The 23,763-nt window shown below is 41.8% G+C and overlaps 1 protein-coding gene across 7 annotated transcripts in view; it reads right to left on the bottom strand.

Annotated features, from left to right (window-relative positions):
• Positions 1-23,763, bottom strand: part of ATG16L1 (autophagy related 16 like 1) — a 43,658-nt gene that overhangs the window by 5,111 nt on the left and 14,784 nt on the right. For 3 of the 7 annotated variants that reach the window (XM_082466294.1, XM_082466288.1, XM_082466289.1), the window contains exons 7-15: positions 21,697-21,783; positions 20,961-21,017; positions 20,696-20,743; positions 19,964-20,066; positions 17,296-17,401; positions 13,243-13,313; positions 12,486-12,557; positions 967-1,087; positions 595-700 (exon numbers count right to left, since the gene is read on the bottom strand). In XM_082466294.1, coding sequence (XP_082322420.1) covers positions 595-700; positions 967-1,087; positions 12,486-12,557; positions 13,243-13,313; positions 17,296-17,401; positions 19,964-20,066; positions 20,696-20,743; positions 20,961-21,017; positions 21,697-21,783 — 771 coding nt within the window. The remainder of the gene's footprint in view (positions 1-594; positions 701-966; positions 1,088-12,485; positions 12,558-13,242; positions 13,314-17,295; positions 17,402-19,963; positions 20,067-20,695; positions 20,744-20,960; positions 21,018-21,696; positions 21,784-23,763) is intronic. The other 4 variants (XM_082466290.1, XM_082466291.1, XM_082466292.1 and 1 more) reach the window with 2 other exon arrangements.

The raw sequence follows: 23,763 nt of genomic DNA, 5'->3' as shown, positions 1-23,763 counted from the left end.
GTACACCCTTTGAAACTGCCACCAATGTATCTACCACACTCTCATGAAGCAATCCTTTCCTAAACACCCAACGGCTTCTGACATCGTCATCTACCAATGGCGTCCAAAGCCTGCAGCAGTCTGATCCCAACCCACCCTATTAGTCTCATCTGCTCTCGCCTGACTTGCCCTGCCAGACTGCCCTGTTCTGGCCTGGAATGTCCCTCAGTGGCTCTTCTGCAACGTGAAACCTACTCACTTCTCAAGACTCATCTTGAGAGACGGTCTCTAACATCCTTGGACAAGGGCTCCTGGCCCTACTTCAACACACCCTGCAGACTTGTGTGTCTGTCTTCTCGATTACACTTGAAACCCCCTAACAACCTAGTTGTTCATCTGTTTGTAAGTACACAAGGCATGCTCAGAGGTGACTGTTGAACGTGACCGTCTACTTCAGGATAAAGAGTGCCAAACTGGGAAGATAATGTGGACTGGAGCTCATTGCTGCCATTTCCAGGGGTTTTAAAAACACAGCCCACACACAAGACACCATCACAGTTCTGCCACATACAGACCCTCCCATCTGCCTCCCCACCAAGCTCCTGGGTGTTTTACCGGATGTCCCAGAAACGAATTTTCTTGTCAAAATGTCCACTCATCACACACTGCTCTGTGCAGACAATATCATTGCAGCTGGATCCCGCAAATACCGTCTTTATGCCTGAACGAAAACCGAACAAGAATAATCAAGCAGAGGCCCCTCTGCGGCTGTGCACATAACATTGCTGCACTCTCACCCTAAGTAATCAGAACTACTTATTTAAATGAAGCTTCAAACTTGAAAAACAGTCACTACATCAGCGCCACTCAACATGAGACTGGACTTTCAAAGTTTATCACACTAAATGCAGGCTTTAATGTGGAAACAAACACCTCTGAGGTTAACATCTAATCGTTCATAGACACAGAGAGACTGAATTTCCTCACAGACTTTGCTGCGTAGATCCCAGAGCTTGAGGGTCCGGTCGTGACTTCCAGAAACAATACGCGCGTTGTCCAGCAGGAACTTGGCAGACAGCACCTTGCCGCTGTGTCCCGTGAGTGTATGCTAAGGGAGAGAACACAACCGGGGTAAACCTCCAGGGCGCCGCACCGGGAGTGTCAGCGGCAAACTGCCAGGGGGCCAGCTTCTCCAAACACCCTGAGATCTGGTCAGGAACACTCAGAGACAGAAGGATGAGCGGCTCAGGGAAACAGCCAGAAAGCCTATCTTTGGGTATTGCCTGGGGTGAGGTATTAAGAGGAAGAGGATAAACCTCCCACCACCAATAAAACTAAAAAAAAAAGGGTAATGAAAGAACAAGTAAAAGATCCAACACCACAGTACAAACTTGACATGACCATGCCCTCAAAATAAGGGAGGAGCAGGCAGAGGACCTGAATAGACATTTTTCCAAAGAAGACATACAGATGGCCAATGGACACATGAAAAGATGCTCAACGTCACTGGTCACCAGGGAAATGCAAATCAAAACCACAGTAAGATTATCACTGCACACCTGTCAGAACGGCTATTATCAAAAAGACAACAAGTAACAAGTGTTGGTGAGGATGTGGAGAAAAGGGAATCCTCGCACACTGCTGGTGGAAAAGTACGTTGGTGAAGCCACTATAGAAAACAACAAGAAGGGCCCTCAAAAAATTAAAAATAGAAACCCCATACGATCCAGCAATTCTACTTCTGGGTATTTTTCCAAAGAAAACAAAACCACTCATTTGAAAAGATATATGCCCCCCTATTTTCATTGTAGCATTAATCGCAACAGTCAAGATACGGAAGCTACCTAAGCGTCCAATGATAGATGAATGGATAAAGACATGGTACATATATACAGGGGAATATAAGTCATAACAAAGAATGAAATCTCGCCCTCTGTGACAACACGGATGAACACAGAGGGTATTATGCTAAGTGAAATGAGTCAGACAGAGAAACACAAATACCATATGATTTTATTTATACGTGGAATCTAAAAAACAAATCAACACCTTACAGAAAAGAAAGAGACTCACAGAGAACAAGGTGGTGGCTGTGTGCGGTGGGAGTGGGGGGTCTGAGTGTAAAAGGTGAGAGATGAAGAGGTACAAGCTACCGCTACAAAATGGTCACGGGGGTGAAAGGTACAGCACGGGGAGCACAGTTAATACTGCAGTAACTTTGGTGACAGGTATAACTAGATTTACCACGGTGATCATTTGGTAATGTACAGAAATAACAAATCACTATGTTGTGCACCTGGAACTAACATAGTGTTGTAGGTCAATTCTACTTAAATTTAAAAAAAGTATATACAAAAACTGTATAATAAAGTACTCAGTAAAGGCTCTACTACAGAAAGTATACAGAATACAAATAGACAGGATATCTACATTTAGTCTTATTAGCCAATGAAATGGAAAAGAACAATGTATATACTAACAGTATCTACTTAATATTATCAGATTTGTGCTGCCACGTTAATCTTACATGTTATAGAAAAATAACATGTTTGTCTTCTCCCAAGTGTTTAAAAAATACATGCAGAAATTTCCTGAATCTGTATTCTTTACTGAGGCTAGTCACATTTTAAGCTGTTAATTACACAACTTAAAAGGGGCGGAGGGCAGTCAGAGGACCTTCTTGAAATAAGCTCTATTACAGATACTGGTCTATTTTGTTCTTGCAATTTTCTGTAAGTCTGAATTATATCAAATTACAAAATTTTTAAATCTTGGATTTTACCAATGTCTCTGAAAGTCAGTCTCCTATTTAAAGTCAGAATAGAGAGGTTCACCAGAGGCATAATTTATCAATATAAAAGGAAACATCAGGGGCTTCCCTGGTGGCACAGTGGTTAAGAATCCGCCTGCCAATGGAAGGGACACAGGTTCGAGCCCTGGCCCAGGAAGATCCCACATGCCGCGGAGCAACTAAGCCCGTGCGCCACAACTACTGAGCCTGCACAGCAGAGCCCGCGAGCCACAACTACTGAGCCCACGTGCCACAACTACTGAGCCCACGTGCCACAACTACTGAAGCCCGCGTGCCTAGAGCCCGTGCTCCACAACAAGAGAAGCCACGACAATGAGAAGCCCGTGCACCACAACGAAGAGCAGTCCCAGCTTGCTACAACTAGAGAAAGCATGCGCTCAGCAATGAGGACCCAACGCAGCCAAAAATAAATTAAAAAAAAAAATAAAAGGAAACATCAGGACTCTTTAAATAAACAATTAAAACTCCTAGGGGTTTTTCAATCAGAGGTCTCAGCTTGAAATGTCAGATCATAACCACAGATACCAGCATTCCCAACAATCAAATCTTCTCGTGACTAGCAGTGGGATGCCAACCAGGGCGTCGTTCCTGGGCTGCCAAGCAACGCAGAAGTGGGTCATAACCGAATGTCAGTGCCCTCTGCCCACCACAGCACTACTGGAGCCCAACGGGAGAGAGGCGGCTGGGGATGGTGAGGATGCCGCACTTTCCCTACTTTTCAATATGGATCAACATATTTATGTGCAGAAACTTCAAAGGCTCAGAAGATATTCAGGTATTCACTAATGATTTCTTTATAATTTTTTTTTTTAAAAAAGAAAAGGCTTTTTTTTTTTTGGGCTGCGCTGCATGGCTTGTGGGATCTTAGTTCCCTGACCAGGAATTGAACGCAGGCCCTCGGCAGTCAAAGTGTGGGGTCCTAACCACTGGAACGCCAGGGAATCTGTCCCCCCAACCCCCCTAAAAAAGAGCAGCTTTTAAAAGACCCTAATATACTTACTACAAATGTCAACTTACTGGGTTTCAACCCTGACCCCCAAAGCTGAGACCTCGCAGTTTAGAGTTAACATTTTAGAAACCAATCTTTCCTTGTGCTCAGGAGAACAACTCCACTTTAGTACAGGAAGAGAAAACTCAGGGCCACATGTACGTCCCCTTTAAGAAGAAGTTTGCACAGATTCCGAGACTCCTTCTTCTCACATTTAAACCTCTCTGAAACTGGAACAGCAACTTACAATCGCTGCCAGCCAGGTGGCAGCTGTGCTGTGGCTGTGTGACAACCTCTCACTGATCCTTCCGGAAAGATCAAAAAGGTTCCAGCAACAAAGTTTATGCTAAATACAGTATAGGAATAATGCTCAGTATAAATCATTCAATCTGCACAAACCATGGAGAGAGACCAAAAACTTGTGTAGGTACTTCTATTTCATCAAAAAATAGGGGTCCCAGAAGGAGAAGAGAGAGAGAAAGGACCCGAGAAAATATGTGAAGAGATTATAGTCGAAAACTTCCCTAACATGGGAAAGGAAATAGCCACCCAAGTCCAGGAAGCACAGAGTCCCATACAGGATAAACCCAAGGAGAAACATGCTGAGACACATAGTAATCAAACTGGCAAAAATTAAAGAAAAAGAAAAATTATTGAAAGCAGCAAGGGAAAAACGACAAATAACATACAAGGGAACTCCCATAAGGTTAACAGCTGATTCCTCAGCAGAAACTCTACAAGCCAGAAGGGAGTGGCATGATATACTTAAAGTGATGAAAGGGAAGAACCTACAACCAAGATAACTCTACCCAGCAAGGATCTCATTCAGAGTCAATGGAGAAATCAGAAGCTTTACAGACAAGCAAAAGCTAACAGAATTCAGCACCACCAAACCAGCTCTACAACAAATGCTAAAGGAACTTCTCTAAGTGGGAAACACAAGAGAAGAAAAGGACCTACAAAAACAAACCCAAAACAATTAAGAAAATGGTCATAGGAACATACATATCGATAATTACTTTAAACGTGAATGGATTAAATGCTCCAACCAAAAGACACAGGCTCGCTGAATGGATACAAAAACAAGACCCATATATATGCTGTCTACAAGAGATCCACTTCAGACCTAGGGACACATACAGACTGAAAGTGAGGGGATGGAAAAAGATATTCCATGCAAATGGAAATCAAAAGAAAGCTGGAGTAGCAATACTCCTATCAGATAAAATAGACTTTAAAATAAAGAATGTTACAAGAGACAAGGAAGGACACTACATAATGATCAAGGGATCAATCCAAGAAGAAGATATAACAATTATAAATATATATGCACCCAACATAGGAGCACCTCAATACATAAGGCAACTGCTAACAGCTATAAAAGAGGAAATTGACAGTAACACAATAATAGTGGGGGACTTTAACACCTCACTTACACCAATGGACAGATCATCCAAACAGAAAATTAATAAGGAAACAGAAGCTTTAAATGACACACTACACCAGATAGATTTAATTGATATTCCATCCAAAAACAGCAGATTACACTTTCTTCTCAAGTGCGCACGGAACACTCTGCAGGATAGATCACATCTTGGGTCACAAATCAAGCCTCAGTAAATTTAAGAAAATTGAAATCATATCAAGTATCTTTTCTGACCACAACGCTATGAGATTAGAAATCAATTACAGGGAAAAAAACGTAAAAAACACAAACACATGGACGCTAAATAATACGTTACTAAATAACCAAGAGATCACTGAAGAAATCAAAGAGGAAATCAAAAAATACCTAGAGACAAATGACAATGAAAACACAACGATCCAAAACCTATGGGATGCAGCAAAAGCAGTTCTAAGAGGGAAGTTTATAACGATACAAGCCTACCTCAAGAAACAAGAAAAATCTCAAATAAACAATCTAACCTTACACCTAAAGGAACTAGAGAAAGAAGAACAAACAAAACCCAAAGTTAGCAGAAGGAAAGAAATCATAAATATCAGAGCAGAAATAAATAAAAAAGAAACAAAGAAAACAATAGCAAAGATCAATAAAACTAAAAGCTGGTTCTTTGAGAAGATAAACAAAATTGATAAGCCATTAGCCAGACTCATCAAGAAAAAGAGGGAGAGGACTCAAATCAATAAAATTAGAAATGAAAAAGGAGAAGTTACAACAGACACTGCAGAAATACAAAGCATCATAAGAGACTACTACAAGCAACTCTATGCCAATAAAATGGACAACCTGGAAGAAATGGACAAATTCTTAGAAAGGTATAACCTTCCAAGACTGAACCAGGAAGAAGTAGGAAATATGAACAGACCAATCACAAGTAATGAAATTGAAACTGTGATTAAAAATCTTCCAAAAAACAAAAGTCCAGGACCAGATGGCTTCACAGGTGAATTCTATCAAACATTTAGAGAAGAGCTAACACCCATCCTTCTCAAACTCTTCCAAAAAATTGCAGAGGAAGGAACACTCCCAAACTCATTGTATGAGGCCACCATCACCCTGATACCAAAACCAGACAAAGATACTACTAAAGAAGAAAATTATAGACCAATATCACTGATGAATATAGATGCAAAAATCCTCAACAAAATACTAGCAAACAGAATCCAACAACACATTAAAAGGATCATTCACCATGATCAAGTGGGATTTATCCCAGGGATGCAAGGATTCTTCAATATACGTAAATCAATCAATGTGATAAACCATATTAACAAATTGAAGAATAAAAACCATATGATCATCTCAATAGATGCAGAAAAAGCTTTTGACAAAATTCAACACCCATTTATGATAAAAACTCTCCAGAAAGTGGGCATAGAGGGAACCTACCTCAACAGAATAAAGGCCATATATAACAAACCCACAGCAAACATCATTCTCAATGGTGAAAAACTGAAAGCGTTTCCTCTAAGATCAGGAACAAGACAAGGATGTCCACTCTCACCACTATTATTCAACATAGTTTTGGAAGTCCTAGCCACGGCAATCAGAGAAGAAAAAGAAATAAAATGAATACAAATTGGAAAAGAAGTAGCAAAACTGTCACTGTTTGCAAAGGGCATGATACTATACATAGATAATCCTAAAGATGCCACCAGAAAATTACTAGAGCTAATCAATGAATTTGGTAAAGTTGCAGGATACAAAATTAATGCACAGAAATCTCTTGTATTCCTATACACTAATGATGAAAACTCTGAAAGAGAAATTAAGGAAACACTCCCATTTTCCATTGCAACAAAAAGAATAAAATACCTAGGAATAAACCTACCTAGGGAGACAAAAGACCTGTATGCAGAAAACTATAAGACACTGATGAAAGAAATTAAAGATGATACAAACAGATGGAGAGACATACCATGTTCTTGGATTGGAAAAATCAATATTGTGAAAATGACTACACTGCCCAAAGCAATCTACAGATTCAATGCAATCCCTATCAAATTACCAATGGCATTTTTTAACGGAACTAGAACAAAAAATCTTAAAATTTGTATGGAGACACAAAAGACCCTGAATAGCCAAAGCAGTCTTGAGGGAAAAAAACGGAGCTGGAGGAATCAGACTCCCTGACTTTAGACTATACTAAAAATCTACAGTAATCAAGACAATATGGTACTGGCACAAAAACAGAAACATAGATCAATGGAACAAGATAGAAAGCCCAGAGATAAACCCATGCACCTATGGTCAACTAATCTATGACAAAGGAGGCAAGGATATGCAACAGAGAAAAGACAGTCTCTTCAATAAGTGGTGCTGGGAAAACTGGACAGCTACATGTAAAAAAAATGAAATTCGAACACTCCCTAACACCATACACAAAAATAAATTCAAAATGGATTAGGGACCTAAATGTAAGACTGGTCACTATAAAACTCTTAGAGGAAAACACAGGAAGAACACTCTTTGACATAAATCACAACAAGATCTTTTTTGATCCACCTCTTAGAGTAATGGAAATAAAAACAAAAATAAACAAATGGGACCTAATGAAACTTCAAAGCTTTTGCACAGCAAAGGAAACCATAAACGAGACGATAAGACAACCCTCAGAATGGGAGAAAATACTTGCAAACAGATCAACGGACAAAGGATTAATCTCCAAAATATATAAACAGCTCATGCAGCTCAATATTAAAAAAACAAACAACCCAATCCAAAAATGGACAGAAGACCTAAGTAGAAATTTCTCCAAAGAAGACATACAGATGGTCAAGAAGCACATGAAAGGCTGCTCAACATCACTAATTATTAGAGAAATGCAAATCAAAACTACAATGAGGTATCACCTCACACCAGTTAGAATGGGCATCATCAGAAAATCTACAAACAACAAATACTGGAGAGGGTGTGGAGAAAAGGGAACCCTCTTGCACTGTTGGTGGGAATGTAAATTGATACAGCCACTATGGAGAACAGTATGGAGGTTCCTTAAAAAACTAAAAATAGAATTACCATATGATCCAGCAATCCCACTACTGGGGGTATACCCAGAGAAAACCATAATTCAAAAAGACACATGCACCCCAATGTTCATTGCAGCACTATTTACAATAGCCAGGTCATGGAAGCAACCTAAATGCCCATCGACAGACGAATGGATAAAGAAGATGTGGTACATATATACAATGGAATATTACTCAGCCATAAAAAGGAACAAAATTGAGTCATTTGTTGAGACGTGGATGGATCTAGAGACTGTCATACAGAGTGAAGTAAGTCAGAAAGAGAAAAACAAATATCGTATATTAACGCATGTATGTGGAACCTAGAAAAATGGTACAGATGAGCCGGTTTGCAGGGCAGAAGTTGAGACACAGATGTAGAGAACAGACATATGGACACCAAGGGGGGAAAACTGCGGTGGGGTGGGGATGGTGGTGTGCTGAATTGGGCGATTGGGACTGACATGTATACACTGATGTGTATAAAATTGATGACTAATAAGAACCTGCAGTATAAAAAAACAAAGAAACAAAACAACTAATACTAAACTTTCATTGGGTTATCTGTATGGAAATATGTTAATATAAATGTTTCTGACATTACGTGAAATTCCTAAAAATCTTGTATGTTCTGGTATAATGTTATAAGTCATAATTCTAGTTATTACTTTATAATGTATATCTCAGAAATAATTAAATTTCCTTGTCAATTGCACTATTATGAACTTTCATCATATCTTTAACTATGGTCATTTTTAAGTCTTTTTTCATTTACAGACAGTTCTGGGTGTACTCTGATGCTTTTGCAATTATGTTCCTATAAAAGGGTTTCATCTTCAAGGAATTCATAGAAAAGACTCTGACAAGTGCAGGTTTCTGGTAACTGTACTGCTGAACTGAATGAATAAGCATTTTCATAACTCTAATGAAAAACTGATGAACTCGTAAAAGTGCTAACAAAAGATCAAGATGAAAAAAAATAATAATTACATGGGACTGAGTGAACTGATGAGGATGACTATAATTTCTGTGACTTTCTGTTTGAATAAAAAAAAAAAATCCCACAAGGACTCAGAGGCAAAGAATATACAAATCAATTTTCACTGCAAAGTAAAGGAGGTGTTACAGTGGAGGATTACTGGACTGAATGTCAATATTATGACATAGTATGAGTGTGTTTCGTGTTTGGTAATTGCAATCATTGTTGCTTTTGTTGTGGTCATCCATTTACAATGCTTGGTGTCTGTCTATTTATCTCTTGTAAAAATAAAATACAGTGTGTGTGTGTGAAAAAAAAATGCATATAATTGAAAAAAAAAAAAAAAGACACATGATGCACCCCAATGTTCATTGCAGCACTATTTACAATAGCCAGGTCATGGAAGCAACCTAAATGCCCATCGACAGACGAATGGATAAAGAAGATATGGTACATATATACAATGGAATATTACTCAGCCATAAAAAGGAACGAAATTGGGTCATTTGTAGAGACGTGGATGGGTCTAGAGACTGTCATACAGAGTGAAGTAAGTCAGAAAGAGAAAAACAAATATCGTATATTAACGCATATATATGCAACCTAGAAAAATGGTACAGATGAACCGGTTTGCAGGGCAGAAATTGAGACACAGATGTAGAGAACAAATGTATGGACACCAAGGGGGGGAAAGTGGTGGTGGGGAGTGGTGGTGTGATGAATTGGGCGATTGGGATCGATATGTATACACTGATGTGTATAAAACTGATGAGTAATAAGGACCTGCTGTATAAAAAAATAAATAAAATTCAAAAATTAAAATAAATAAATAAATAAAGTAAAATAGAAAAAAAATACATATATCATCCCGCACTCAACTCCTTGCTTTACTCCTCTAAGGGCCTAAAATGTAAGGAAGGCTGTACGTCCCTCTTCACTAATTACACAGTTTTACTCTATCTCAGTCTAGAATAATCCAGGCCAACTGAACACAGGACTCAATCCAAAGTCTCATCTTTCTATTTGTTAACTGTGTGACCTCAGGCAGTACTGTGGGCTTAGCTGAGCCTCAGTTTCCCCATCTACCTACCTCACCTGCATCCCCCTGAGGATTAAAAGCAGTAACGTATATAATATACCCGACTACTGGGTCAAACACACAGAAACCACTCAGGTAAAAGCCCCTTTCCTTTAGGAAAAATAATGACTGCGGAAGTATTCAACCCTGTCTTAAATTTCCGCTAAGCAACTGATGGTTACGTAGAGAAGGCATGCCACAGGACGGACTGTAACACTGCCCGGAGAACAGTCTAGGCTGTCACATGGAACTTTTTCCATGCTTACGGTGCAGGGCTACAGGGCTTCAACTGAGAACTCGTTCAAGCCTTTGAACAGACGTGTACTGCTGCTTGAGAGGAGTCCAGCCCTGCCGCAGGCACCCACCTCCCTGTTCCTTCCTTGCAACAAGAACACCAGGCAGGCCCTTCAGCTTTCAGAAGAGAACGTAATCTTTGTCATCCTCACATCTCATGCTTTGCACGTGGATTCTCTTTCAACTAAGAATCAAGAATTACCACCCTGGGCTTCCCTGGTGGCGCAGTGATTGAGAATCTGCCTGCCAATGCAGGGGACACGGGTTCGAGCCCTGGTCTGGGAAGATCCCACATGCCGCGGAGCAACTAGGCCCGTGAGCCACAACTACTGAGCCTGTGCGTCTGGAGCTTGTGCTCCGCAGCAAGAGAGCCCGCGACAGTGAGAGGCCCACGCACCACAATGAAGAGTGGCCCCTGCTCACCACAACTAGAGAAAGCCTTCGCACAGAAACGAAGACCCAACACAGCCAAAAATAAATATAAATAAATAAAAATTAAAAAAAAAAAAAAAAAGAATTACCACCCTTTAGGTATTAGCTAGCATCTAACACTGGCCATTTTCCACACAGCTCCTTCAAGAAAGTGGAAAGCCCAAGTGATAAGTGAACTGTGTGTTTCTAACTATTCTTCTAGCTGCATCCCTGCACCATCGAATCAGACCATCAGAAACTACCTAATGGACCACTTCTATTGCAGCTCCCCACCTCCCTGTAGATTTATCTTTATGAAGTTCATCTTAACATCATGCTCTCTGTTTTTTATGTGGGTTGATACACAAGTTTGCGTCAAGCTTTTTTTTGCGGGTAAAATGACTACCAATGTCAAGTAAATCCTCCACCTTATCTTTCAGTAGCCTTTATTTAATGAGGTCGTGTGAAGGTTGCTTCAAGCTTAAGGAGAAAAACACGTCTCTAAATTAAGCTATGTCTTCTATTAGAACAAGTGATATAACCATCTAATTTTTGTCTTTGTCTTGGAATCCGAGAGTCTTCTTGGTAGGTTTGGGTTCACATGCAGATTTCATCAACATCTGATCCCACTGTTCTTGCTTTCCCACACACCTGTTTCCTGGCTTTGAGTTGTTTTATCTCTATCATAAGTGTACCCACATGTACTTCTTATTATTATTTCTTTAAATTATTTATTTATTTTTGGCTGCATTGGGTCTTCATTGCTGTGGGCTCTCTCTAGTTGTGGTGAGCGGGGGCTACTCTTCATTGCGGTGCGCAGGCTTCTCATTGTGGGGGCTTCTCTTGTTGCGGAGCACGGGCTCTAGGCGCGTGGGCTTCAGTAGTTGTGGCTCGTGGGCTCTAGAGCACAGGCTCAGTAGTTGTGGCGCGTGGGCTCAGTAGTGGCTCGCAGGCTTAGTTGCTCTGTGGCATGTGGGATCTTCCTGGACCAGCGCTTGAACCCGTGTCCCTTGCACTGGCCAGGCGGATTCTTAACCACTGTGCCACCAGGGAAGCCCCCCACATGTACTTCTATAGCCTACTTTCCAGTTCTACTTTGTGCAGCGATTTAGTCTTGGGGTGCTTAAGAAACACAAATTATACTCTGGTGCTAAAATAGCTGAAGATAAGCTAAAACTGACACCTACCAAAAAAATTTAGTTCTTATGAACAGGAGCGTCCCAAGTCTTTCATGGAAACGTGATGGTTTCCTATTGCAAATATTCTGCAACTGAATATTGGACAAAGTAAGAATGTAAAGTGGAAACATCAATTTTCCTAAGGAGGAAAGGAAAGGGCAGGGGGAATCAAGTATGATTTTCAGGACAACACACAATTCTCCTCATCAATCAACTTGCCATTTCCTACATCATGTGACTGGTAAGCAACCACATGAAGCCTGGAGATTACATTAACTTTCCTAACCGGGTCTTACCCGTAACCGATAGTCATCCACAGTCCAGATGCGGCTTGCAAAATCATTCGACGCTGCTAAGAGGTAAGATCCCTACAGGAATAAAGGGGAGGAGAAGAAATGTTACCCAAAATAGAAGAACTCAGTTCACATGATACAAATTCCCCGGTAATCAAGCCCAAGAAGGTTTAGATGCCGATAACTATACACCTGAGCTGAATACCGCTACAACCAGTATTCTGTTAATTCATCCATCCCCGTTAAGTTCAGACCTTTCTCCCGAGCCTGCTCAGCCTCACCTGTAGGCTGTAGATACCTCCAGCTCAAAATGGAATTCCTCCTCCTGTGTTCACTCCCCACCACCTCCCACCTTCAGTAACAGCAAGTACTAATTCTCTGCACCTGTCCAAGTCCAAGAGCTCAGAACCACCGACTCTCCCCAGCCACACCTCCCAACTGCCCCCGTTGGAGACCTGCTTGTCTCTGGCGCTTCTCGCTAGACCCTCTCCTCTCCACCTGCACTGCCTTGGCCCAAACCGGGGCCTTTATCAAGTCTGGCGACTGCCTTGCTGGGGTACCCCAGACCTGTCTCCCCTACCCAGTCTTCAACACAGTCATGATCAGCACAGAATTTATAATCTACCTACATCCTTCTCTAACATTAAGACAGAAAATAGCAGAGAAACCAGATAAGTTTTTAAATTTCAAGAACCAGATGTTTAAAGCTGTTTCTAAAAACCTCTCAACTCACCCATTTCCATGGATATTAGGTACTTACAGCACTATCAAATTCAATGCTTGTAATTCCTGCATTACTGCCAGACAGGGAACCCTTGAACTCACATTTGTCTGCATAAAAACAAAGATTAAGAAAGGAAGGTTTAAAAAAAAAACAAACATGGTAAATCCAACATATCAATTAAAATGAGGCACTTGAAACACAATGGAAGCCAATTACATGGTCAAAAACAGCTTTCCTGCATCTTTACAGAATCAAGTAGCAGGACGAATGGAATAATGAGACCAAAATATCTGGCTGGTCAGTTCCAAGAGCAATGAATGTACTAGTGGGTGCAGAGCCCAGAATTTTCCTGTGGGTTCTTACGCTGTTCTTTTCAAGAAATTCAGTGTCATCAATTTCCTTTACAAAAAATGAGTGCAGGAATTTAAAAACATGTCAATCGACCCTAGAGACCGAGTTTGTTATTTCTCAGTAAAATTTTCTACTTTACATAAATACATCTTTGGGTTTGATCAGTATTTGTCAACTTAACTATCACTTTTGTAGAACCTGACCATTAAAATTTCAGAACCCAAGTACGAAAAGAAATTTCTACTTATATAAACTGGCTAGTCCTCAGAATTCCAGTAAAGCTAGTTTGGAGTCTGGGTAATCTGTCTGTTCACTCTATACACATGAACCTAAGGTCCTGGCAATCCAATCGCCTGCCAGTCCTCCCCCCTCCCTCTGCCGCGTCTCCTTCACCAAGAGGCCCAGCCATACACTCCCGGGCTCTGTTTTCAAACAGCTTTGGCCACCTGCAATGAAACTTTAAAGATGAGAGTATGAGTCTCAATGATGATGTGATTCAGTTTCCTTTTTAAAGGGTATCTTAAGGATAACCTATATAGACAAGCCAGGAAAACAATTAGGGAATCATTCAAATCAAACTCATAAAATAGGAGCACAAAATAGTATACATTTCAATTAACAGCCTTTTCTTTTAGGACTTCTAGATGCTAATAATAATGATATAAATACTGGTTTGGGGACTTCCCTGGTGGTCCAGTGGTTAACACTCCACGCTCCCAATGCAGGGGCCCGGGTTCGATCCCTGGTCAGGGAACTAGATCCCGCATGCTGCAGCTAAGAGTTCGCATGCCACAGCGAAGATCTCGCATACCACAACCAAGACCCGCCGGCACAGCCAAACAAATAAATAAACTTATATAAAAAAAATTACTGGTTTGGAGCTGTCAAATACATTTAGGGCCAGGACTATTAACCTGGTGGATGAACCCCTGAATTAATTTGCAAAATATGGCACATTTAATGCCTTTCCCTGGATCCTAGCTTTCATTAGATTTTCACAAGTCAAAAAAAGGCCAACACCTACTAATTTAGGACTTTATTTAGATTAGATCTTTATAGACAAAAATATCACTGCAAATTCTAAAAGATATCTTTTTGGCTTATGCCTAAAACACTGGTCTATTTGTTTGGCAGGTGACAAAGTGCCAAAATGTAAGAAATGATCAGTAAGTGCTAGTCTACACAAGAGATTGATCTGAAAAGACCAAAGATCTTATTAATCTCTTTTATTTAGAAGGGACTGGGGAGACTATGTCAAGAGCATTTATATAATTCCCAGCGGAGCTGCTGCTTTTGATAGAATGAGCAAAGAGAAGTGTTCCTACTGGATGCAAAGTGGTGGAAGGGTAAAAAAGAGGACCCCCGAACTACTTCATAAAAGGCCTCTTGGACTTGGTCTCTTCCAAGACTCAGTAAATATTAGCCAAGGGGGAAAAATTAGAGGCCAAGTAAGCCATTTGTGGAGGAAAGATCCTATAATTAGTTAGGACACAACTGATATTTGTTCCTGAAAACTATAAAAAATGCTGCCAGACACTATGTTACTTCTGTAGACCTAGGAGAAATTTCTCATTTTATTAACACAAATTATGTTCTGGCACAAATTATGTCAGTATTAATTTTGGTTAGTGTTTACTTCCTCTTTAGCAGCAAAAAGGTAACATTATTACTAATCCCTGGTATCTTTAATTTTCTTATAGGTGTTTTTACTGACCAAGGAGTAAAACGAAAATATTTCTAGTGCTATCTGTATTTAATTGCAAGGCGTAATAAATACATGTATATTTTAACTGACTATCAAAACAGACTATCTGTGTAGGTTTTTATCACAAAATCTTTTTTTTTTTAATTAATTTATTTATTTTTGGCTGCATTGGGCCTTCGTTGCTGCATGTGGGCTTTCTCTAGCTGTGGTGAGCAGGGGCTACTCTTCGTTGCGGTGTGCAAGCTTCTCATTGCGGTAGGTTCTCTTGATGCGGAGCACGGGCTCTAGGCGCGCGGGCTCAGTAGTTGTGGCGCATGGGCTTAGGTGCTCCGCAGCGTGTGGGCTCTTCCCGGACCAGGGCTCAAACCCGTGTCCCTGGCATTGGCAGGCGGACTCTTAACCACTGCGCCACCAGGGAAGCCCAAAATTTCTATTCTTATGATATGGTTTTGTTTTGTAAGTTTCAGCAATTATCACTCATAAGGTGTTTCTGGGTAAAACAGCACAAATTTTGATGGGTTTCAAATAGCTCTAACTGCCAGGGATTTAAGTACTGAGTCATTTTCATGAAAATCAAAGGCCAGGGTAGACAAGTTGGGTGCTTTATATGACAACGTGTTCCAGCAAAGGGATCAGTAGATTGCTCTCGCTCTAAATACATCAGCAGTAGTAACACAGGGAGTTCCCTGGGCAGCCCGTGCTCCGCAACAAGAGAAGCCACTGCAATGAGAAGCCCGCGCACCACAACAAAGAGTAGCCCCCCCTCGCCGCAACTGGAGAAAGCCCGCATGCAGCAACGAAGACCCAATGCAGCCAAAAATCAATCATTCAATCAATCAATTTATATATTGAAAAAGTAGTAGTAACACACATGCTTCTTCAGCAGCTCTACAGCTCAGAGGAGGCCATTTTGGAAAAAGCAAGGCATTTGCAGTCTTAACACTCAAGCTCAGGTCCCAGGTTCCACGACTTCCTGCCCATGTAAATCAACCATGTAAATCAAGTAGTGTCTCTGAGTTTTCATCTGTCAAACAGGGGTGATACCCACCTGTCTAACGGCACAGGGCTATTGTGAGGATCAGAGGAAATAAAGTAGAGAAAGGTATGATGGTGCTATTTATTGTTGGAGAGTGAGCATGTATGTACTGCAAGTACAGAAACTGGACAAAGTGGTTCCTATAAAACCCTTCAGTCTATTCTTTGACCTTGCCTTATTATTATTATTTTTTGGCTGTGCTGTGTGGCTTGTGGGATCTTGGTTCCCTGACCAGGGAATGAACTCGGGCCCTTGGCAGTGAAAGCCCGGAGTCCTAACCCCTGGACTTCCAGGGGAATTCCCTGACCTTGCCTTACTAAAAATACATGTATATTTAACTGACTATCAAAATGTTGAAAGTGGGCTATGCCCATGTTCAGAATTCTGGCAGAGGGTTTCACTAACTCCCATTTCCTGTTTTAATGCCATCCCATTTTGAGTACTCTGAGGTCATTCCTGAAACAATGTCTAATCAAAGAGACTGAGTCTTGATTTTAGAATCCTTGTCTAATAAGCTATTTGTTAAATACATTTTCCTAGATGATACACTCCTCTGTTTATTCTCAAGCTTAGATACGATGTCAGTCATTTTTTGCTAGGCTATGGCCACTGGCGTTATTAAATGCATAAACCACAGCTTGATGTGTAATTTAATTGTCGAGTCCATGACTACAAGATTTTTTATTTTCCTTCTAAAACCTGTACTATCTTGGAAGATCCCCTGGTCAGTACGTATTTGAGAAAACACAAACGCTAACGTATCTGTAACTCAACAGCATTCTCTAGTCACTACTTGGAAACCGAGAGCAAACATCTATTTGGCTGTATCAGCTGTAAAGGATAACTGAGAGGGTAATAATGCTTTGGTCAGATGATTCCTCACACAAAATACTGTATGTTTCAAGAAGATGAACAACTCAAAGACTGCGTGAAAGCAAGGCCAACCAGATGTCACCAACACAGCTTCTTTCTGTTTCTCACTCCAGCGAGATCTCACCTCCGACCACTTCCCAGAGCTTCACCCTCCGATCCATGCCTCCCGTGGCCAGGAGCCGGGAACCCGGACTGAACTGCACGGCATTGACCTCCCCATCGTGAGCGTCCTGCAAGACAAGTGCCCTGTTTCAAACCCAACCCCTGTCATTCCCAAGAAGAAAGGGCCCAGTACTGACGAACACTCTGGACCCCTAACCAAAGGTTAAACACCTGTCATTAAAGAGGGGACCCAATCACAAACTTGGGTTCCTAGCCCAGGGTCTCCTATGATTCTATTATCATTAAATTCTTATAGCTACAGTTCTTTTTAAACACAGTGCAACCTTCTTAAAAAGCATTCAAAATCTGTGTAAACTAACTGCCTAAAGTTTGTCTTTGCATTAATTTTCCTTCTTCTAAGAACAATGTAATTTCAATCTATATTGTACTATGATCTTAAGAGCTTAAAAGTAAGCCTATGATTAACTGCCTCTTCTGGTCCAGACTGCATTAATACCACATGTTAAACTACGTATCAAATTAAGATATAGCATGGCTCCTCATGACTTAAAAAAAAGCCTTTTCTTTTTTTAAAAAGCCTTTCTTTTGGTCTCCTTAATACGAATACATCCTGGTATGAGTAGATGCCGCTCCTACCGCCACCCATCAGTGTTAGAGTAGGATCCCAGGTAGTTCTTTCTGGAAACAACACGGCACTACATGTACTAGCAGTGCAGCCTCCGCCAAGTTCCTTCACTTCCCAAAGCCTCAGTTTGCTCGTCTATGAAAATGGACTTCTGCAGGTTTTGTGAGCTAGGAATGTGCCCGACCATGACTCGGCCTTCGACAAAAGCAGCAGGTGTTATTTTGGCAGCACTTAAATTCTTCATAGGGAGATGTCTGAGAATGGCATCCACATTGGAACACGTGATCTGAAAAGGTGGTGGCATTTGTGTTCAAGATGAGAAAGGAAACCAAATAAAAAGCACCCCATCCTAGAATGGGAAAAGAGAATACTAGACGTGGCTATAATCTCCTAAGAGACCGTGGATACTGAAATATTTATGAATGAAATACTTTGAGATTTGCTTTAAGTTGCTCCAGCAAAAGTGTGGGCAGGGGTGGGGGACCCTGCAATACATGAATTATAAATACTAGATCCTTAAACCTGTCATCAATCACTTGCCTAAAAGGTCATTTTGGGAATACAAAATCTGATCTTCACGTTTGCTTGGGACTGGAAAAGGTGCCTGAAGTACTGAGAATGTGACTCATGAACCGACTGGAATATAAACATGATTTATTATTACTTTGCTTGATCTGCTTTCTCACCACCCTCTCGTGTCCCAGTGCTGAAAAGCTGTCTGACAGGGGCTCCAACTTTTTACCTGCATACAATTCCGTTTTCTTTTTAACGATACCTCTCCACTTCGGAGGTCTCAGATTGAAAACTTCAGATCACGCACCGTCACAACCATGGCTGCCGCTCATCAATCTCCTGTGCGGCCGGTTCTGTCGGATGCTTGTCAGCTGTGCACTGCTCACTCTCAGAAACACACGCTGACAGAATCCCAAATTATCAGCTGCTCCATTACCCCATACACATGACTTAAATGTGACAGGAGGGAAAAAATGGGCTGCTGGGAGCTGAGGGCAGGGAAGGCAGTGTGACGTTAAGTGCAATCAGACCTTTTACCAATCATCATCGACCTCCGAGGTGCCCAGGCCTGTTAGAGAATCACAGGAGTGGAGTGGGAAGGGGCCTTAATGGTCCCCCGTCCAACTCCTCATCCAGAGCAGGACTCTCTTTACAATGACCAAGGTGGCTAATCGCTCAGTCAGTGCATTGTATGGAAATAACTATTAAAGTTCCTCTTCACGCCTGGAAATGAAAGCTGCCCTCATATAAACTCTATCCCATTTTTACAGCAAGCCTTTCTCTCCCCGAACGTTAGCTCCTCCAACTCACCCCACGCAACCCAAGAGTTAACCCAACTATTTGGGCTTTGCTCTACTCTTCCGTCCCCCACCCTATTTGCCAGCCCTGAGCCAGGGACTCTACAATTCCCCAGGCCGGTTGCATGTCTGCTCAATTACCCCAGCCAGGATCCGGATTATCCTTTAGTACTAGGACCCAGCTCCACACTCCAGCTGACAGCCATGGTATCACAGTGGCTTCTGCCCAGGAGTGTCTCCGGCTTCCAACTATGTGCTCCTAATGGTCAGAAGTCACATGGACCTGAGTATAATTTGTGAAGCCAAGAGCTGCCCTACTGACCTTCCAAAACAGACCACCGACTAGAAACTCTAAATTGGAGCCAACTGGTGACAACAATTGCATGAATTATTCTCTAATTCCTCACCATCCCAAATTAGCTCTCCCCTCCCCTTGCCCCACCCCCTCATGCTACCCATCCTCTCAGCCAGTCCTACATTACAGAGGGTGGCTGCAAATAAATTCTGTTCTCTGAAGAGAAGCAAAATACACTAATTTTACTTACCTTAGCAAAGCAATTTTGCTTTGCTTATCAAAATATAATCAATCCTTTCTATCAGACAGCCAACAGGTGTAAAAGTTCCATATAGACAAAACAATAATAGAAAGCTTAGCTGCAGCAGGAGAAAGGGTCCTTTGTCAGGCTCTGTTTCTTTATGAAGCTTAGTGGGCTCTGGGGATAAATCATACTTACGAAGACACACACTGCAGTCGTTGGCACCCTCACTTCTTTACTAGAACCAGGATGAGTATTCGTGTTATCCTGGGGAACTGGAAAGGAAGACACAGAGCGCCTCCTAAGAAGGAACATAAAGGAAAACATCAGGATTGCACAGGCTTACTGTCCACCAAACTCTCAGAAGGGATTCAAAGACATCTTTTATCAATAGCTTCTTTTCCCTTCTAGACCCTCCAAACCACAGAATGATTCCCCAAATCAGAAGCAACCTCACTCAGTGACAACTGGAAAGACAGTCAGCACTTACCTGTACTCTCCTTTTCGCTAACTCATGGACTCCAAAACTCAACACTGAAAAGCAATCCTGAACAACTGCTGCCCCCGTCAATAAACAGCTACAGATGTTCTCAACTTAATGTAACCGCTAGCTCAGAGGGAGCGCGTTGGTATTTTCATAAAACTATTTTAAGATGATTCCTATGCCTGGTTACGATCATCCTCAGCGTACACTTGTGGTCAAGGTGGAGCTGAACACATGCCAAAAGAAAGAGCGACCAGGGCTTGATTACTGTACAGAGCTCAGCCTATTCGCCCGTCTCAGAGGGCTGACAGCGTTCCTAGGAGCATGCAAAGCGTCCTGGTTATTAGCACATGTACACGTGATGAATGGGGTAGTGAAGCGGTGATCAGCATAATTATCAACGACCCACACTTGCATGCTGGGCTAAGAGAGGATAATATTTTCACCTGGCAGCATCAGAAGAGTGATGTCCCAAAAGGGGAGACTCGGACAGACTAAAGGGTAAGGCCAGAGATCAGCACGCAGCGAGATTAAGAGAAAGGAAGTTGAGGAAAAAAGGAAGAAGCTAAATGAAAAGCTGAAATTAAGGCATCTGTATACTCTGCACTGAAATTCTGGCGCACGTTTAAAAAACGACAACAAATCATGTACATGTACTTAGGTATATTTATACACATATTAACAAGGAAAGGTGAAGGTTTTCTAACCTACCCAAAGATATTAGTGATAGAATCCAGAAGGCCTCCAGCAGGCTGCGAGAGTCGCTTACTAAAGAGGAGGGGAGGATAGGTTTAAACCTTAGAAACATTTTGCCCAAATAATCAATCAAAAACAGTCCACAAAAGTACCTGGGAGTGTGTTTCCCATTGAGTTCCCAAACCCCAGCCGAGAAACCCCTCACAGTACTGAACCATCAGAAAGCATTGGGAAGGTAGGAGGGAAAACCCAGCCTTGAAGTTTCAAAAGAAATATGGTTCCCTAGCACTAAATTAACTTCCCTGGAAATAATGCTTTAGACGATGAACTGTCTAAGTGACCTAACGACAACTTCTAGTGGTTAATGACCAATCCCATTCTTTTCATCCTGTTTTGGCAAATTAAAAAAAGAAAAGAAAAAAAATCCTGGAGCCCTAGTAAGAATTACACAGTACGATCTAAACAATCACCCTGCCTAACAAGGTCCATCTTTCAGAAAGCCACTACGCTTTTTTCTGCTTCTCTTCACAGCTGGTGGCAGCACTAAGGGACGGCTAGCCTCCTATTAAGCAGAGGTGACCCGAGAAAGACGGAGACACCCTGGAGCCCGCGAGCCCCATGGCTGAGTGAGCGGGGCTGCACGTTCCAGCTGGGGGTCCGGGAGCGCCGCACCGTTCCCTGGCCCCGCCCACAAGCATGCTGCCGGGCTGCTGCTCGAGCTCTCCGCCCCTGGCACAGCCCGTCTACTCACGCGGCGGCTCTGCTGACGGCCCGCACCGGAGAGGCCTCCTCGGCGTGATCGGAGGTTTCATCCGCAAGGACTTCAATGTCGTCATCCCTGGAAAGAAGGGCAAGAGGCTGAGTCTTTGATTCTGCTCAACAAGAGCTCTGTGATGAGTCTGCAAAGGCCGACCCCAACACCATTTCCTGATCACACATGGCCTATGTGCCTTGGCTGTGACACAGGCGGTCAAGGCTTCTCTGGAGAAACAGGAGCTGCCACCTGAGCAATAGCGTAGAAACAATCTGTTCAAGTCAAATCCAGAAGTCCACCTGAAAATAACTTTAGAAGTGAGCTTTTGCTCTTTTTAGGTCTAACACAGCTCCCATTTGGAAAGCAATGAAACAATGGCTTATTAAGCCTATAATCACATAACCAGTACTAAGGTAGATTTTTCTCATCAGAAGTCTGGTTTGTAGCTAAAGGGCTCCCGCATGCCAACAACTGGACTGCAGCACTCACTAAGAAACAGTTCCCATGAGACGGGCTGAATAACGTAGAGGATAGCTAGGGGCAGCTATGGTGTACAAGAAAATGCCAGCATAGGGAGAAGATCCAAGTCAATAGGAAAATGGACTGCTAAAAGGGCAATGAAGTCAATGGGTACATAAACAACCCAGTTCTAAATATTACTTTAATAGTGAAAGACAGGAAAGCAAAATCTAAACATAATTCATTTTTGCCTCTGGGTATTTGAGGCTTATGTTTAAGCATAACTCTGGGTATTTGCTGTTTCTGACATTTTAGAGAGTCCATTATATTACACATGAGATAATCAAGTCACAGGACCATGCTCCTTTGCTGGTGTTTATCCCACCGGCTGCAAAGCTCCTCTGGAATTCCCCTTCCTCCTTGTTTTCCTGGTTGCTGGGAAGGTAAGTAATTATTTTGGTCTTAATGACCTCCTACCGAGTTGCGACCTTCATGGAGGAGTAAAATAATAAAATCTAATAACCCAAGACTTTATTACCAAATGTTTGGATTCATAAGAACTTGAGAGATTTTTCCATGATTAATTATCTGGGTTATGTAAATGTATACTTCAGAACTTGTTACCAAGCAAGTTAAACCAAGTTCAAGCAAATTTATTTTCCTTGGCTATTGATTCTAAGATCCCGTGTAACTGAACCCAGTCTTGGCCAGGATTAGAGGAGAACAAAGGCGGGCCTGAAGACAGAGAACAGGCTGGGCTTTCTTCTCTTCTCAGTTGTGGTCTGCGGGTCACTTGTGTCCGCACAAGGGTAACAACAGAACAGCAGAGATGGCAAGAGTAACAAACATGAGCTGAGCCTATGTAAATGGTTTGTTTAAGATAGAGTTGTATAGTTATAAAGGTACTTGGAACAGTGCAAAGGCCCAGGACCATGAGAAAATACCAGCATCTGGTAACGTGTTATCAAAACCTTTCAAAGGTGTTAATGTCCTTTCACCTAGAAACTCTACTTTTAGGGAAGAACAGAGATGAAGAACAGGCCTTTACAGTCAAACACCCTTAGGTTTCCACCCTGTCTCTGCCATTTCCTTTGTGATTTAGGGCAGGATGCTGGACCTTTCTACACCTAGTCACCTGTTTATGCTGGCCAATAACAGGCAGACAAATGATGCTTTTATAAGCTGTTATTTTTAAGGAACCAAATCTCATTTCCAGGTCAACTATTTAGCTACTTTGTAGCTTTGGGAAAATACACCTGAGATTCATTTTCTACATGTGAAGAGTATAGGAATTATGCACATATGCTACATCTAAAGCAAAGGCTTGGTATGAGATTTGTTTTCTTATAAATCAAGACCTTTGTCTGGCAGATGACTCCTGAGTGAATTTAAACCACTCCCCTCCATTTACAAGGAAGCAACCAACATTTAAAAAAGTAGAAGATCATAACTCTAATACTATATTCCAGAATCTATTTCAACGAGGGAGAAGACCCCACATCCTGAACCAGAGCAAAGGGAATTTAGTCACTAAAATACCCACTGCTCTGAAAACAAAGCTTCAAATCTCAGGGAAGACCCTCCACCCAATTCCAGATTAGGAAA

This window comes from Balaenoptera physalus (assembly GCF_965194825.1).
Source record: "Balaenoptera physalus genome assembly, chromosome: 6".
NCBI lineage: Eukaryota > Metazoa > Chordata > Mammalia > Artiodactyla > Balaenopteridae > Balaenoptera > Balaenoptera physalus.
The sequence above is the reverse complement of the archived record's forward strand: the minus strand, read 5'-3'. Positions and strand labels throughout refer to the sequence as shown.